Source organism: Meles meles, chromosome 10, assembly GCF_922984935.1.
Source record: "Meles meles chromosome 10, mMelMel3.1 paternal haplotype, whole genome shotgun sequence".
Taxonomy (NCBI): domain Eukaryota; kingdom Metazoa; phylum Chordata; class Mammalia; order Carnivora; family Mustelidae; genus Meles; species Meles meles.
In genome coordinates this window covers 97278941-97294553 of record NC_060075.1, presented here as the reverse complement: position 1 = coordinate 97294553, position 15613 = coordinate 97278941, and the positions used below count along the sequence as shown (strand labels likewise).

The 15613-nt window shown below is 50.8% G+C and overlaps 1 protein-coding gene across 1 annotated transcript in view; it reads right to left on the bottom strand.

Moving 5' to 3' along the window:
* Nucleotides 1-15613, bottom strand: part of ABCA13 (ATP binding cassette subfamily A member 13) — a 322891-nt gene that overhangs the window by 241529 nt on the left and 65749 nt on the right. Inside the window, exons 20-24 of the mRNA XM_046020270.1 lie at nucleotides 11470-11576; nucleotides 5941-6059; nucleotides 1678-1841; nucleotides 873-952; nucleotides 85-206 (exon numbers count right to left, since the gene is read on the bottom strand). Of these exons, the coding sequence (XP_045876226.1) occupies nucleotides 85-206; nucleotides 873-952; nucleotides 1678-1841; nucleotides 5941-6059; nucleotides 11470-11576 (592 nt within the window). The remainder of the gene's footprint in view (nucleotides 1-84; nucleotides 207-872; nucleotides 953-1677; nucleotides 1842-5940; nucleotides 6060-11469; nucleotides 11577-15613) is intronic.

Below are 15613 nucleotides of genomic sequence, written 5' to 3'. Positions count from 1 at the left end.
AGAGGCAGGGGACAAGGGACCACAGTGCCAGGCTGGCCCCAGGATGGCAGGGGGCAGAGGGACAGAGACGCATTGGCTCCGCACCTGTGAACGGGAGATGCTGGCTTCTAGAAGGGTGTGGATAGTCTCGTTGGAGATGTGGATGGAAGATCGAAGCTCGTGCGTTAGCTTGGAGATGTTCTGCACCAAATCTTTGACTTTTACATCTGAAAAATCATCAAAAGGAAATCCTGTAATCATAAACGTCTGGCTAATATTGACTGTGAAAACACAGATCCATATTAGACGCTGGCAAGCACACGCTGGAGGACACCATGACCCTACCCTAGAGTAGCCGAGGTCATTCACACTGAAATAAAACAGACCCAGGATGTGTGGTCTTTCATGCTCTCCTGACCACTCTAAGATTCGTGTATTTTAGGATTTACTCTACAAAGACCTTTTTCATAGGGAAGTGACTGGTTCCTAGAAAAACTCATTCTATGTGTTTCCTTATCCCACTTTTTTTTTTTTTAACCAAGAGGAGGATCACATAAGGAGTTTCCAGAACTCTCCACATGTGGCATGTTGGTGCTTATGAATTGTACAGATAGAGCGGACAGAAAGCAGAGACATACGGACATCACATGGCTTGTCTGGGGAGGCAGGGACAGGAGGACACAAAAGCTTCTCTTCCACCCTGGTTCTGGTTTTGGGACGCAGGATTCCAGAACTTTCCTTCTTAACCCCAAATGCATGAGAGCAGCCAAGTTCTGAATACTTTGTCCCATACAGCGCAACCTTCCCTTCGTACGTTCTACTTCAGTAACGTATTTGTGGGAGAAGGCACACTTCCTTCATAACTGAGCCGAGCTGCGGGAAACCCGTCTTACCTTCCGTCACTATGAAATTGCCGAGAAAGGTCAGCACGGGATTTCCGGATAACCAGGTCTTCTCGAGGCTCTGCGCCAACCTAAAATGGCCGAAAATCAAAGCGAACGTAGGCAAGATAAAACACCAGAAACAAGGTTGGAGTGAACAATCTGGCCTCCGTTCCCAGGAGATGAGCCGGATAACATTACATTTCCAGAACGTTCTTCAGATAATCAGACACGCCACATCTCCTGACGCCCCCCACACAGGGATGCCCGTGACTGTCACGACCCCAGCACGGTTTCTGGGGCCCCGGCCAGGCCCGATGAGTTGGGAGGATGAAGAAGCGTAAGTGGCTTCACATACATGTGGAGAGAATGGAGAGACTAGATCAGGGAACGCGTGAGAAGTTGGGATATTCTGGAGTCGACGACCCTTCTTTCTGTGCATAAGTCTTTTTGCAGACTACGGAGGGTGTGATCTCCTCTTCCACTGGTTTGCACATGGAGGACACGGGACACAATTACCCCAGTAAGAAGGGAATTTGAAGAATCGTTGCCCGCTCTTACAAAACGTACTGAACACTGTATTACAGCGTCAGACCTTGGATCTCACATCTTGTTCGTCAGTAAAGCAAGCCTGCCACGAATGCGGCCCATATATTTCACCACTGCAATCTTCCAGCCGTGGAAAACTCTGCTGCTGTCTAGACTGTATGTGGCACCCACCATGTTCCAAGATGGATAAACTGAGATTAGTAACTCAAGACAACTTCCTTATGAAGGAAAACACGGGGGCAGGCAGGGGACCCCGGGACATACGTACGTGCGCACATGCTGCCGAGCCAAGTCCAGCAGCGGCCGGCATTCACAGTCCCGGTGGGTGGCGTGCTCCAGGCTGCTCTTGAGGCTTTCCAAGGAGCTAGAAAGATTCCTGCTGAGACCTTCACAATTGAGCTGAGGGGGTGAGGACCACATCTTCTGCATTTCCTAGAAAACAGCAGAGATCCAGTTAGAAACACACACACTTGTCCATGGAGGCTCATACCTGGTTTCTGGGTGAACGTGTGCCCCCCAGCCCACCCCGAGGACTCCGTACAATGCAGCATTCTGCTCGCCTCCTCCGCCTGCGCAAACACAGTGTTGGAGACTGAGGACGTCCCAGCAGGTCTTACTGCACCTGCCCCTTGCAGAGCAGAAGGAGCCCTTGGCTGGGTGCCGGGAGATCCCGCCTCCTAGTCCTGGCTCAGCATTTCATGGTCCAGGCAGGGGGTGTGCTCTCCAAGGCCTGCCAGAGAAGGAGCACCGTCCAGCTGGCGACCGGAGTTCATTCATTCCTAGTTTGAAAACTGAGCCTTTGCAGCATTCCCAGCCACAGAGCCCACTCCTGAGAAGAAATCATATGTGGCTGTCCGTAGACACCGTGGGGAAAACCTGGGTCTCCCCTGCCCTGAAAGTCCCTGCCCCCCCTCGGTGAGGAGCACAGTGAGACCCCCCAGTCTAGGTCCAGTTCTAAGGGTCCTTGGCTACCTTAGCATCCTCTTTTCTTTTTTAAGATTTTACTTATTTATTTGAGAGCACAAGCAGGGGGGAGGGGCAGAGGGAGAAGGAGAAGCAGGCTCCCCACTGAGTGGGGACCCTGATGAGGGGCTTCCTCCCAGGACTCTGAGATCATGACCTGAGCCGAAGACAGACGTTTAACCCTTTGAGCCCCCCAGGCAGCCCTGTCTTAGCATCTTCTTTGAAGCATGATCCAGCCTTATGAAATACCAATCATTTCACACACACACACACACGAGTAATACCTATATAAAATACCTATAAAATGAAAAGCACATCCTATGTAAAATCGAGTGATGAACACAGTCATGTGAAATTGAAAAGAACTGGAAAACAGCCCACGTGTTGGCGTGCGTACAGACATGCGTCCCAGTGGCTTCCCTGGACCCAGAAATTCTGCTGCACAGAACTGAGCCACCTCGCCAGAATTTTGTTACGTCATCATATTTTATTGACATCCCCTGACTCTTCCTGAGGGCGGAAGTGCGGCCCCAGCTTCTGCCAATGAAGGTGAGAAAGGGATCAAATGCAAGTCTACATTTACGTAGTATTTCTGCTCAACACAACGCGTAAAAGTTTCCCTCAAAACCACCATCAGTTTCTCTTGCAAACGAAACCATGAATCATTTTGCTGGTCAGAGAGACCTAAGACATCGATTTCCCAAGGAAAGTGAACCGTGGAAGATACCGAATGGTACCCGAGCTCAGGAGTCACCAGACACAGCTGAGCAGAACCCACCTGGGGACCCAGGAGTTACCAGGATAACAGGGGAGCACTCACGGGGAGCAGTGACACGGGACCAGGGCACCCAGACTCACACCACCAGCAGCACCTCAGAACTGTGTCACGGGGGAGCTCACCCAGCCAGCAGACCACCACACACTTGGTACCCACTCACTAACTTGCCCAGGATTATGAGTCCCTTTCCAAGTTCACATTTTCCCAATCAATGGGGGGTTGAAGCTTGAACAGAAATCCTACAGAGCTGTCCATCCTATCATCCATTCATTCATCACCTGCCTCCCAGAGGCTTCCATCCCGGGGAAGACGCCTGCCGACAGACAGCCATTGGACAAGGCAGGGGGACGTCCGGTCCCATCTCAGTATTCTCCCTCCTCTGCGGAGGCCCCTCTGCCCAGCACACAGGTGCACGGATTCCCCTGGGCCAGAACGAGGGGTACAACTCCTTTCTGAGAACAGAGGATGAATGAAGCCCACTGCTCTAGGGCCTCTGCCCCAAACTGCCTTCCTTCCTAGAAAAGAGGCTTTAGTTTAGAATTCAGTAATTTTATGCCAGTTTTATGTAATTCTACTCATTTATAATATTCCCACTATGGATTTATTCTTAATTTTAGCAACACAATGATTTTGAAATATGTGGGGTTGTGGAGGACAGTGGGCATCCCATCCCAGCTGCAAGGATGCGGGAAGGTGAGTTCCGGCTCCCTTTGTCACAGACGCACTGGGCTCTGTGCAGGGAGTGTCGGGTGCAAAGGCCGAGGCTGACATCCACAAGGCTGGACTTTGGGGACAGGATCAGGCCACCAAGTGCGCAAGTCAGGGTCTGACCACCAGAGGTCTATAGGAACTGGTCAGGGAGGTGCACCCAGCATGCTTTGCAGAGGCAATGCGGTCCACAGGTGGGTCCAAAGGGCTAGATTTGGGGAGAGGGTTGGAAACCCAACCTGGGTTCCAGCCACATGCTCCACGTCCCGACTCACTGGGCACGTGCATCATAATTTAACGTAATTTTTTTTCTGATCTCTGTTTAGCTCCTTGCTGCTGTTTTCCACCACCGAGCCCCAGGGTGCTCCCTCCCGCTGCGACGCCTCGTTAGCACCACGCAACCCTCTGTCAGACCATTCTGTCAAACTCCGGAAAACTAAAAATAGCCATGCCTTTGGCTCACCCTTGCAGGGCACCGAGCACTTCTCACCCCGGAGCCTGGGAGCATTTCTGTTTCCAAAAGCCTCGCACTCTGGAAAACCTTGAGCCGTCCTAGAGGCTTCGCACCCTGAGATCAGCCCAGTCCTATTTTTGTCATCAAAGACAGGAACTCCCGCTCGCTCTCCAGACGGACCTAACTGCTGGCAGCCCGAGCTGTTGACAGCCACTAGTAATTGGAAGCATAAAGGCAGCCTTCGAGGCAGCTTTGAAAGCCGGGCGTGCTCACCTTCCTTTACGACTGCAAACACCACTCGGCACTCAAGAGGCGTCTGTCGGGTTTTTTTATGGGTCTACATTTAATACAGGACAGAGATCTGCGCAACCTGGACATAAGATCTAGATGGTCTCATAACTCAGTGTCCTTATGGAAGAGTGCTGGGTCACGACTCTTCCCAAGTCCAACGCAGGGACCACCCCCCACAGTCTCTCCCCGCACCGTGTCCGGCAGCGTAGCCTGACCACCTCCCGCCTCCCTCTGCGGCACCCTCCTCCCAGCCTGCTGTGATCATGCAGCCTTCCCCGGACACATGTTCAGATGGCGTTGCTGGAACACAAAAGCCATTAACGACATCCAGGTCAGGCACTTGTAGAAAGGAAGGCACTCAGTCTATCATCAGACTCATGTCGCTGTCGTCTACCCTTCCCCAGCAGGTCAGGCCTGCCGGTGGGCCCTGTGCCCTTGGCTCCCAGGGGAAGGGAGTTGGCCGTGGGTGAAAGGCACCACCTCGGGCCCAGCTCTAGCTCAAGGCCCCACGTGGCTGCTCACTGGGCTCCCATCCAAGTCCATGAAAGGAAGCCTCAAGGCTGGTCCCCACACAACCACGGGCTCTCAGTGCTCACCCGTGTGTGCTGTGAGTCAACACCCATGGTGGGCTGGTCAGTGTTTAATAACTAGCTCTCGGGGAGAAAGATCTTATTTGTAGAATTTTCCAGTTTCCATGGTATAAATGGTGTCACCATGGTCTCGCTCGAGCCACCCAGGCGACATCCCTGAACACAGAATTGGTGAGAGAGGCACGGCAGCGTGTAAGGTGTTCCCACCACACAGCAGCGGGAGATGGGAGCCATCTCAAGGACACAGTCAGCAGCCAAACCCCCACAGGACACCCAGGCGGCTCAGTCGGCGGGGATTCTGCTTTCGGCTCAGGTCATGGTCCCGGGGTCCTAGGATCAAGCCCTGTGTCAGGCTCCCTGCTCAGCGGGGAGCCTGCTTCTCCCTCTCCCCCTGCTGCTCCCCGTGCTTGTACTCGCTCTCTCTCAAATAAATAAAATATTTTTTTAAACCACACTAAAATAATTAGATATCGATAAACCTTCATTTGACACACAACTTACTCTCACAGATGTCCCTATCATTGGCTTATCAACGATGTTGAGGCTAAGAACCCACTTGCTGGGATCCTGAACACGGAACATGCCGGTCTCACGCGGCAGAAGCCAGGGGAGGAGGGCCATGGGCTAACCCTCCGGCGTGGCCAAGCCAACACAGCTGTGTGGTTACAGGGTCAGAGCCAGCGCGCTGGGCGTGAGCAGACTGCCTCGCATGGCCAGGCACGAGGAAGACGGTGGCGAAAGACAAACCTGGTAGTGGTCGTGCATCAGGGCGGCCCCCTGGAGGGCAGATAGGATCAGCTGCCGCGTCCCACCCTGCTCGCAGCTCAGAGCAGCACAAAGCAAGTCCTTGGTCAAGGAACGGTTTTCTGTCAGAGGAAGCACACGGACACGTCATCAGTAAACCGTCCTCTCCCCAGCGAGGGGCTCTCCCCAAGTCACTTCTGAAAGACCCAAAAGGATGACAAATTCATAACATTTCTTAAATCATCAAAATCCACATTCAGAATATGAAGGGGAAGCTGTGGTTTTGAGTTCCTGGCATTTGGTGTTTTTCTGGGAGTAACTGAATGTACAGAAATTAACACCCTCCACCTCCCCACGCTGGCCCGTCCTTCCGTAGCCCTTTGGGAAGGGGCCTCGTTCACCAGGTCTGCCCAGGACAGTCCTGGCTTCCCCGACGGCCTGGGAGTAGCTGTCAACAGTGCCTTCTTTGATTCCCCAAAGTGCCCCAGCTCGAGGGGTGCATTACTCACAAGGTCAATTTGAGGCCCTCCCCACGACTGTCCCCTACCTCATGCCTCCCAGCCCACCTCTCCACCTGCTCCTAACGCCTCCCACAGCTCTTGATTCCCTGGCCCAGCCCCCAATTCATCTTCACCTCTGAGTCACAGGGCTCCTCCTAATGGGACATGGCTGGTTCTAATAACAAAGGAAATTCCCAACCTTTCGCACTGGTGAGCCCTGCTCCCAGGCTCCCAGGGAAGCTGTACATCAGCGTTCACCAAGGTCCGAGCGACTTCACCAAGGACATCACCAGACCTCAAAGTGGGGGCTCTATTTCTGCCCCGGCACACATGGTACACATGCTTCCTTAGCAAATGACCAAAAAGAAACATTTCAAGCTAAAGATATGAGTAAAAATCTCCCCAGGTACCCATACCTCCAAAGCTCACAACCTTGCACATACTAAAGCTGAAGAATGAGTTTGTAATTTTCCGTAATATCCTTCCTCATGATGCTTTGGAACTGATGTAATAAAAAAGATACAACCCTGGGTTAGGAGTGAGTTGGACAGTCACGTGATCAGGGCCAGGGTCCGCAACAAGTAAAGAGGGAATCAGGACGGCTGAGATCAAACAGCACTAACATCTGTTCTGCAGTGTACACAAGACCACACTGACATTCTGCTTTGCAGCCTTTGCAGAAATGACTTCCGCAAAACATCCTAAAATAAGACAACCACAAAAACATCGTCAGTATCACGGGCGAGGGGCAGTTAAGACCTAGACCGCAGATGTCAGCAGAAAAAGACCATCAGCACACGGGCATGAACCTAACAGCTAGACAGATACGTGACCAAAGCTCTGGTTGGCACAACTCAGCATGCCCTGTTTGCTTAAGCAAGTTCCCCAAAAGAGCTCATAAAAGTCCCTAAACTTAGAAACTCCAGGGGCAACCCTCTCGGAGCCCCCCTCTTTCTGTGGGAGCTCTATGCTCTCTCTCAGTAAACTGTGCTCTGCTGCCCATCACTCTGGCTGGAAGCAGAGTGACCGAGAGCCACCGGCACTGAGACGACAGAAGTCCTGTACCACACCTTCCTTCCTGGGAGCACTCTTTTCCTTGGGCAGACTGTGTATCCAGGCAGCTGCCCTCACTTGGGTTCGAATAAAACTCTCTTCCTTTTTGCACGATTTCTAAAAGATTTGTTAATTTTGTGTCGAAAATAGGAATCTGCCCAAAGAGTGGGTTGCTATCCACAGCCTTGTGCAGCCTCCAGTCACACCCCATCCCTGCTCATCCCCGGGACTTCCCAAAGCCACCCGCACCTCCTGCCCTGCCCAGAGCTCCTCTCCTGACCCTGCCTTTCAGAGCTCTGCCTCAGGACACCTGCCTCCCGCCAGCGCTGAGCCCGCCCTGCCGCACCCCTAGCAGGTAAATGCATGCCGTCCCCAACCACCCAGGGACTCTGCTCGAGTCTTTCCCAGGTCACCGCCCGCCCCTAGCACACACCTCTGCACCTAGCAGATGTCTGGGAAACACTGCTGCCTTGCTCTATACAAAATGAAATGTACTGCCAAGAGTAGCAAAAACTTGAAAATAATTTTTTTTTCAGTTTGGCAAAAAAAAAAAACCTAGTTCTGCTTCTTAACATTATTACATTGTTTCTCCAAAGTAATTTTTTAAAAACTGTTCTGAACTCCTGAAGACACTTGAAAAACACAGTTTTGAACCACGTGAGTCTACCACACGCATGGATTTTTTACAGGACTGCCTGCAAATGCATTTCCTCCTCCTGGCAATTTTCTTAGTAGCACTTTCTTCTCTCTAGCTTACTGTAGTGTAAGAATACGGTGTATGGTGGGGGCGGTCTCGGGGGGGTCTCGCTGGTTCAGTCAGTGGATCTGGGACTCTTGATCTCGGGGTCGAGTTCAAGTCCCACGTTGGATGTAGAGATTATGTAAATAAACTTTAAAAAGAATAGAGTATATAATACATAGAACATACAAAACACATGTTAACTGACTGTCTATATTACGGTCAACAGTAGGCTGTTAGTAGTTAAGTTTCGGCGCATCAGAAGTTATACGAGAATTTCCGACTGCACGAGGGGGTGGCGGCCCCAAAGCCCGCATCGCGTGGGGGTCAACCACACACAGAATGCCGGCCGCACAGGATATATCCGAAGTCATGCTTTTCAGAAGCAACCCTCCTCGTTGGTTTAGTTTCTCATTAATGTCACTATTGCTCTGACTTTAAGAACAGATCTCCTTACGGTAAAAAATGCAAAATGTGTCTCTTAAGCAATCTCCTATAAAAACACAAACAAAAGGGGCAACCTGCTATGTAATGCACCAGCATCCGTCTTTGGGGACAAAAGGAGCCTCTGCTTTGGAGAAGACAGGACAGAGTGTTCGGGAGCTATGTCATGCAGACCTAACGGGGCCAGACACTCCAGGAAGGGACTCCCTGACCGCATGGATTTAGGCAATGACCGGGGTCCACCCTCCACTTTCCTGGTAAACCGAGGAAGTGGGAGAGGTGGGGACCGGGGCCTGGCGTTGCTGGAAGGTCGGTCAGGGAGGATGTGTGGGTCTGTCAGATATGCCCCTGCTTCTAACACACCCTTGAAGGGACCAGCCTCGAGGCCGGGAACCCGCACCCCGCGGGAGCCTCTCCCTCCACACTCCCGTCCACTCCTGCTGTGCCTCAAGCTGCTTCTGCAGACCCGGCTCCAAGCCCCGGCTCTTCCCACTCACCTGCAGGGGCGCCTCCGGGCTCTGCCTTGGCAGCCCCCCACTCCAGACCACCCCCTGCCTCCCCCAGTCCCACAGGCTGCTCCACCAGACTCCCTGACTTCTTCACTCCCAGGTCCCGGGCAACCCACTGCCACTGTCTGGGCCTCAGTGTACCCAATGAAGACACCAGAAAGTCAAAGACGACAAATCACTCTGGTTCAGGGAGCCCACCAGGCCACACCCCCTGCCCTTGTGCAGACATTCTCACAGATTTCAGGTATTAGATCCGGAGGACAAAAACGACAGCTGTCCTCACAATGACACCGAATTTGACTTGGGTCCTTGAAATACTCCATTTCCGATAGTAACCCTCACTGGTCTGAGTGCTACGCCTTTTGTGTCACCGGACAAGAGCCAGAGCCCCTTCTGGCTCCCCACCCCCAAATCCTCGCTGGCCGGTGCTTACACCTGTCCCCGCCTGTCAGGGCCCCCTCCTATTCCAGAAATGCGTGACGGGTTAATGAGGAAAGCAGACGATGGTCTGAAGGAGACCCAGGCATGCCCGAGTTTTCTTGAAATGAAACAGACAAATCCAAAATTAATTCTGTCACCAACGAAACCTAATGTCAAGTCTGCAACCTTCCTTTAGGGACTGCACTGCAGAATGGCGGAATAAACATAAACCCAGCGGATAATGAACATCTAATTCGTTTAGAAGTCATCACATTAGACTTCAGCCATTACATCTTGACTGAGAAATGTCAGAACCATATTGTGTCTGAAGGCGGCTGGGTTCAATGTCAGGTGAGCATTGGGGACGCAGGAAAAAAGTGTGACTTGTGATTGACCAGAGCGTGCTCACGCGGCTGAAAACGTGTGGCCTGTCCTAGGGTGTGCTCACATGTTCGACACTTGGTAAGTCAACAGAATTTTGCCATCGTTCACAGCATCTCGAATCAGAAGTAGAGATTTTCTTTTTAAAAAGAGGAGAAAGATCTACATGCCAGCTGGGGTTTCATTTACATCGACAGATGTGTCCCCCCCTCTGTGGCACACACATGCATGCACACACATACACACGCGTGTGCATGCACACAGCACGGACACATACACATGTGTGCTTGCACATGCGCGCATTCATGCACACGTATGCACACGCCTGTGTGTGCATACACACACGCACACACACATGTGCGCACACATCCCCTTTCCCTGTTTCTCAGCCTAAACGATCCCTGTGCTGGTCTGAGCATAGTAATAGTAATAGTAATAATTTACTATTACTATTTATTTATTAATAATACTATTAATTAGTTATTAATTAGTTATTAATACTATTAATTAGTATTAATTTATTTATTTATAAATTTATAAATAAATTATAATAATAATATATTAAAAATAAAAAATAAATTATATAAATAAATTTATTTATAAATTTATTTATTAATAATACTATTAATTAGTTATTAATTAGTTATTAATATTATTAATTAGTATTAATAATACTAATAATAAATAATACTATTTATTTATTAATAGTAATAAATTATTATTTCTCATCCTCAGCTTGCACTGCGCAGGGCGGCCGAGCGCGGGGGGAGGGGGCACCCTTAGCGCGCAAGGCCCAGAGAGACAACCTGGGCTCCCGTCTGCTTTTATGTACCTCCTCCTACCTGTGCTTTGAATCGAGTGTGGCTCCCACTCCGGAGGGCTCAGCGGGAACCTCCGGGCAGGACCGGGGCTCAGCCCGTTTGATCCTGAAGCCCCCATCCCACGCGGGCTGATTCCCCTTCCTGTGGGCATGGAGCTGGGTTTTGCCTTACCTGGGATGCCTTAGAGTGATTACCTGGGCAGCCACCTGGGAGAGGGGGAGGGGCAGCCCTGCAGAAGGGGAGGCTCACATCCTCTGCTCCTGGACTCCGGTCCTGTCCCCGCACCCACTGCCCCTGCACCCACTGTCTCTGCAACCTCAGGCCTAACAGCACCAATTCAAGGAGAGGGAGGCCTGGAAGTTAGGGCATTACAGTTGCGTTTGACAGAGGTCTGCTCAGCATCCCTGCCGGCAGAGAAAGAGCGAGGTCGTCCTTCGGGAAGAGCTGCCCTCCACTCTGAATCAGAGTCCAGCTGGAGTTCAGGTTGGGGAGACAAGGACGCATGTGCCAGGAGCAAAGACACAGACCAAAGCCCAGCTCAGGGGCTAAGAAGGCCACACGGGTCTCTAAGAGAAAGTCAGGGGTAATCTCCCCATCCCTGGGACAGCCGGTCCCTGAAAGCCTGCACCGGACAACGTGCGGCCCTTGTCACATGCACAGCCCACCTGCAAAGATGCTGAACACACGGAGAACCAGCACCGTCACTTTCTGCAGGATCGCGATGGCTTCCGGGGGCTTCTGAAGCTGCTGGAAAATATGACACATTTCCACGCTAAGGGAAAAAACAGACAATGGCATGAAAGGGTGAAAATCAGCAAGCCGTGTGCATCACTGCTGTATACAGAAAGTCGTCACCATCCCCCCTCCACGACAGACCCCAGACACACAGGGGGCCGTCCAGACCTCTCAGAAACACTGGGTCTCCTGCTCTGGAAGCATCGATTCCGGGTCTAGGAAGCCAGCTATCTGCCCTTTCCTTGCCTCGACCCGTTCTCAAATGCGAAGGTTCTGCCTTCCTTGGGGCCAAGGGTGGGAGATAGGGAGCAGAGAAAGCCAGAAGAGAGAAATCTTACGGTTTACTATTTATGTACAGAGAATTCACAGCAGTGGATGAATTAGTAAGTAAGTTCTCATCTTTCAGCAGAACGGGTGTAGTGTGCATGTGTGTGTGTGTGTGTGTGTGTGTGTGTTTGCATGTATGTTGGTCTTCATGGGGTCCAACGGTGGTGTTGGGATAACGGCATCCAGACCACTGATTTACTAAGTAGTAATGCTGTAAAGTCCTAAAGGCTGGTTTTTCCTTTTGTAATGCAAGCGCCCAGTGCAAACTTTAGTGGCAAATGCTTGCATTTCAAAGTTATCTCAAAACCACGCATTACCAGCCACACCCCACAGAGGCGCCTCTGAAAGATCCTGGTTAACTTTGATAACTGCCCATTCCTGCCCATCACTTTTCCTCTCCCTGCACTGAAATGCCTTCTCTTGGGCTTTAAACTCACCAATAGACAGAAAGAGCCAAGAAAACTTTAGGTTCCCACCCTCGGCCCCAAGGAAGGCAGAACCCCCAGCCGGCACTCTTTTCCATCTGTGGCCCCAGCTATGCATGTAGTTTCCAGAACTCACAGCCCGTTACTTTTGCAGAGGGTCACGGAGGTGGCTGCTGAGGGCTGGCCCACCACGGCAGCAGTTCTGGACAGGCTGAGACTCCTCACACAGCAGGGGCTCGTGCTCAACTCTGCCATCATGCTGCTGGTCAAAAGGGCTCGGGAATTTTTTCTTGAGCCCCGAGTGGCTTTTGTGTCACACTTAAATGAGCCAACACTGTTTCCAAACTCAAAACCATCCTCAACGTCTGTCAGAACTGAGTACGTAAGGAACAGGACCTGTGAAGCACCTGCCAAAGAGTTTATCCAAGGGTGTGTACCTATTCTTTTTTTATTTTTTCTTGGTTTTCTGTTTTTGTTTTGTTTTGTTTTGTTTGGACACGGGTCACATCGACCAATGAAGGGTACAACTGCCCAAGGAAATTCCCCAAAATTCCTTGAAAAGGAACACCCTTGCTGAGGCCTGGAGATCGACAAGCCTCTCAGCTTCTGGAAACTCCGTGTTGAGTCAACCATGCCTGAGCACGCACATGCCGAGGGGACTGACACAGAGACATCACAAGCCTGAGTCCACGCCTCACTCGGAATTCTCCATAACACTGTGACCACCAGAACAGGGTTTGTTTCCGTGTTTAAACACAAGGCAATGTTCCTACAGTGTGCTGTTTTAAATTTACTTTTCCCAAGGAATGAAACCTTCTGGAAAAAATAAAAAGTTTAGAATCCATTCTGCTTTTTGGAGCTGATTCCGAACAGCCAAAGAGCCACTTGCTTCAACACACCTAATGGGACCGGGGACCGCCACCTGTCCTGGCAAGTGTGCATATTCTCTAGACGGGGTATTGTTTGTCTGTGGTTGGGTATCCCACCAGTCCTTAGAGAACACGGTTATCACATGTTAACATGAAAGTTTCAGCGTGGGGGATGGTATGTGTATTTATCAGGATGAGAATGAGTTTGCTGATTCTGTGCACTTTTGCCTGGGGTGTGGGCCTCCTTGAGGTGATTAAAAACTGTGGTTTAGGGGCGCCTGGGTGGCTCAGTTGGTTGAGCGTCTGACTCTTGGTTTCAGCTCAGGTCAGGATCTCGGGTTCTCGAGATCGAGCCCTGCATCAGGCTCCATGACCAGTGTGGAGTCTGCTTGAGATTCTCTCTCTCCCTCCTCACCCCCATCCTTCCCTCCTGTGCACTCTCTGTCTTTCAGATAAATGAATAAATCTTAAAAAAAAAAGTTGATGTTTCTTCATAGTTATACCAGCTAATTGCAGATTCAAGAGGATCTGACATTGTTTGATGCTTTTGAAGGTAAGGCAAAATAACACAGAATCCTCTCGGGAAGCCAGATTCAAGGGCAGTGGGTTGCTCTAAAATAGAGAACAAAATGGAGAGGTTTTATTTTTAGGTATAATAAAAATACAGTGGAATTGGAGGATATTTTGGGGGCAGGAAATAGTTATTCCTGAATTGGGTTTTAGTGCCACAGAAAGACAAACATTTATCATTGTCTTTTCTGGGCCAAATCAAACATGATGGTGTGTAGAGCTGTGTAATTGGTTACCATCTGGTAGTGCATACTTTGGTAAATTGTGGGATTTTAATTATTACATTTTATTTTTTTTTAAAGATTTTATTTATTTATTTGGCAGAGAGAGATCACAAGTAGGTAGAGAGGCAGGCAGAGAGAGAGAGAGAGAGGGAAGCAGGCTCCCTGCTGAGCAAAGAGCCCGATGCGGGACTCGATCCCAGGACCCTGAGACCATGACCTGAGCCGAAGGCAACAGCTTAACCCACTGAGCCACCCAGGCACCCTAATTATTACATTTTAGTTGTGCCTAAAAGATCATGGACCTGGAAGCAAAAGGAACATGACTTCATTTTCTGTACAGACACCAAAAGCTACCATCTCCCTCGTGATGTGGGTGTGTTATATTGGGTAAGACATAGAACTGCTCCAAATCTGGGCTTCCCAGCCCCCAATATGAGGAATGTGGCATTTGAAAGACTAGAGCATGCTCACGGATCACCTGGGCATCTTGGTAGACCGTGGGCCCTCAGTAGCAGGTGTGAGGCAGTCCAGGGCACCTGCTCTCAGATGAGCTGCTGGGCCCATGAGCTCCCACCACAGAGAGAAGGGCTCCATCAGACCTCAAACCCATGAGCAATCTGATAGCCAACTGGGGACATTCTATGCTGTCCCCATGGAAGAAGCCAATGATAAGAAGAGTGAAAACAGAGAGAGAAGGAAAGCAAGTAATTGCTAAGCGGAGGTCACGGGGAACGCAGCCTTGTGAGCTTAATGTTGGCTACACAGCAGTCCACAGCCCATTGGTTCCTACCCTTGGTGCACAGTATAAATGCCCTCCCCGGAGAACCAGAAACATCCGATGAAAACTGGTGTTGGTGGAGGAGACGTGTTGTCAAGACTGCCTCCAGCTCACTCGGAAACTCAGAGCAGAGCGTACCGTCCCACCCAGTGGGGAGCAGGATCAGAGACAGTGCAGAGGCGAAGCGAGAAGCTCTGGAAGGCAGCGTGCAAATGTCAGAGGAGTGGTAGTTCTTCAAGCCAGGGGACCCTTGTCTCACTGACCGAGGAAATCCTGCCAAGTCAGAAAAAGCGGCCGGATGGAGATGCTGCCCTATTGCAGCAGAACCAGCAGAAAACAGGTCAAACTCTCCGGCAAACTAGTGAGGGTCTGGTGGCCCCTCCAGTCTCCCTGTGGGATGAAGAGAAAGGTAGGAGTAGGCAGGGACCACAGTCCATCCAAAGGTACTGTCACACGCAAGAAGGAAGGATTGGGGCAGAGCAGTGTCTTGGAGACTCTGCACACCCAGGACACAAATCCTCCAACCTGAAGCAGTAGAAACTTCCAGAACACGATGAGTGACAGGACCAGAGCAGGGCTCCCCTCACCTGTCTCTCAGAGATGGGGGCAGAGCTTGGAGCTGGATCAACCACAGCATTGGGCTGAACCTAAAGAGGGAGAAAGCCGGGGCACCTGGCTGGCTGTCGGTAGAATGCATGACTCTTGATCATGGGGTTGTAAGTTTGAGCCCCATGTTGGGTGCAGAGATAACATAAAATCTTTAAAGAGAAAAGAAACCAAGAGCTGCCTGTCCCTTCCCAGTGGTGCTTACAGCTGAAAGCACAGTTCTCTGCATGCACTGCATAGTCTTACACTCTTTATCTGTCTACCAAACAGAGGGA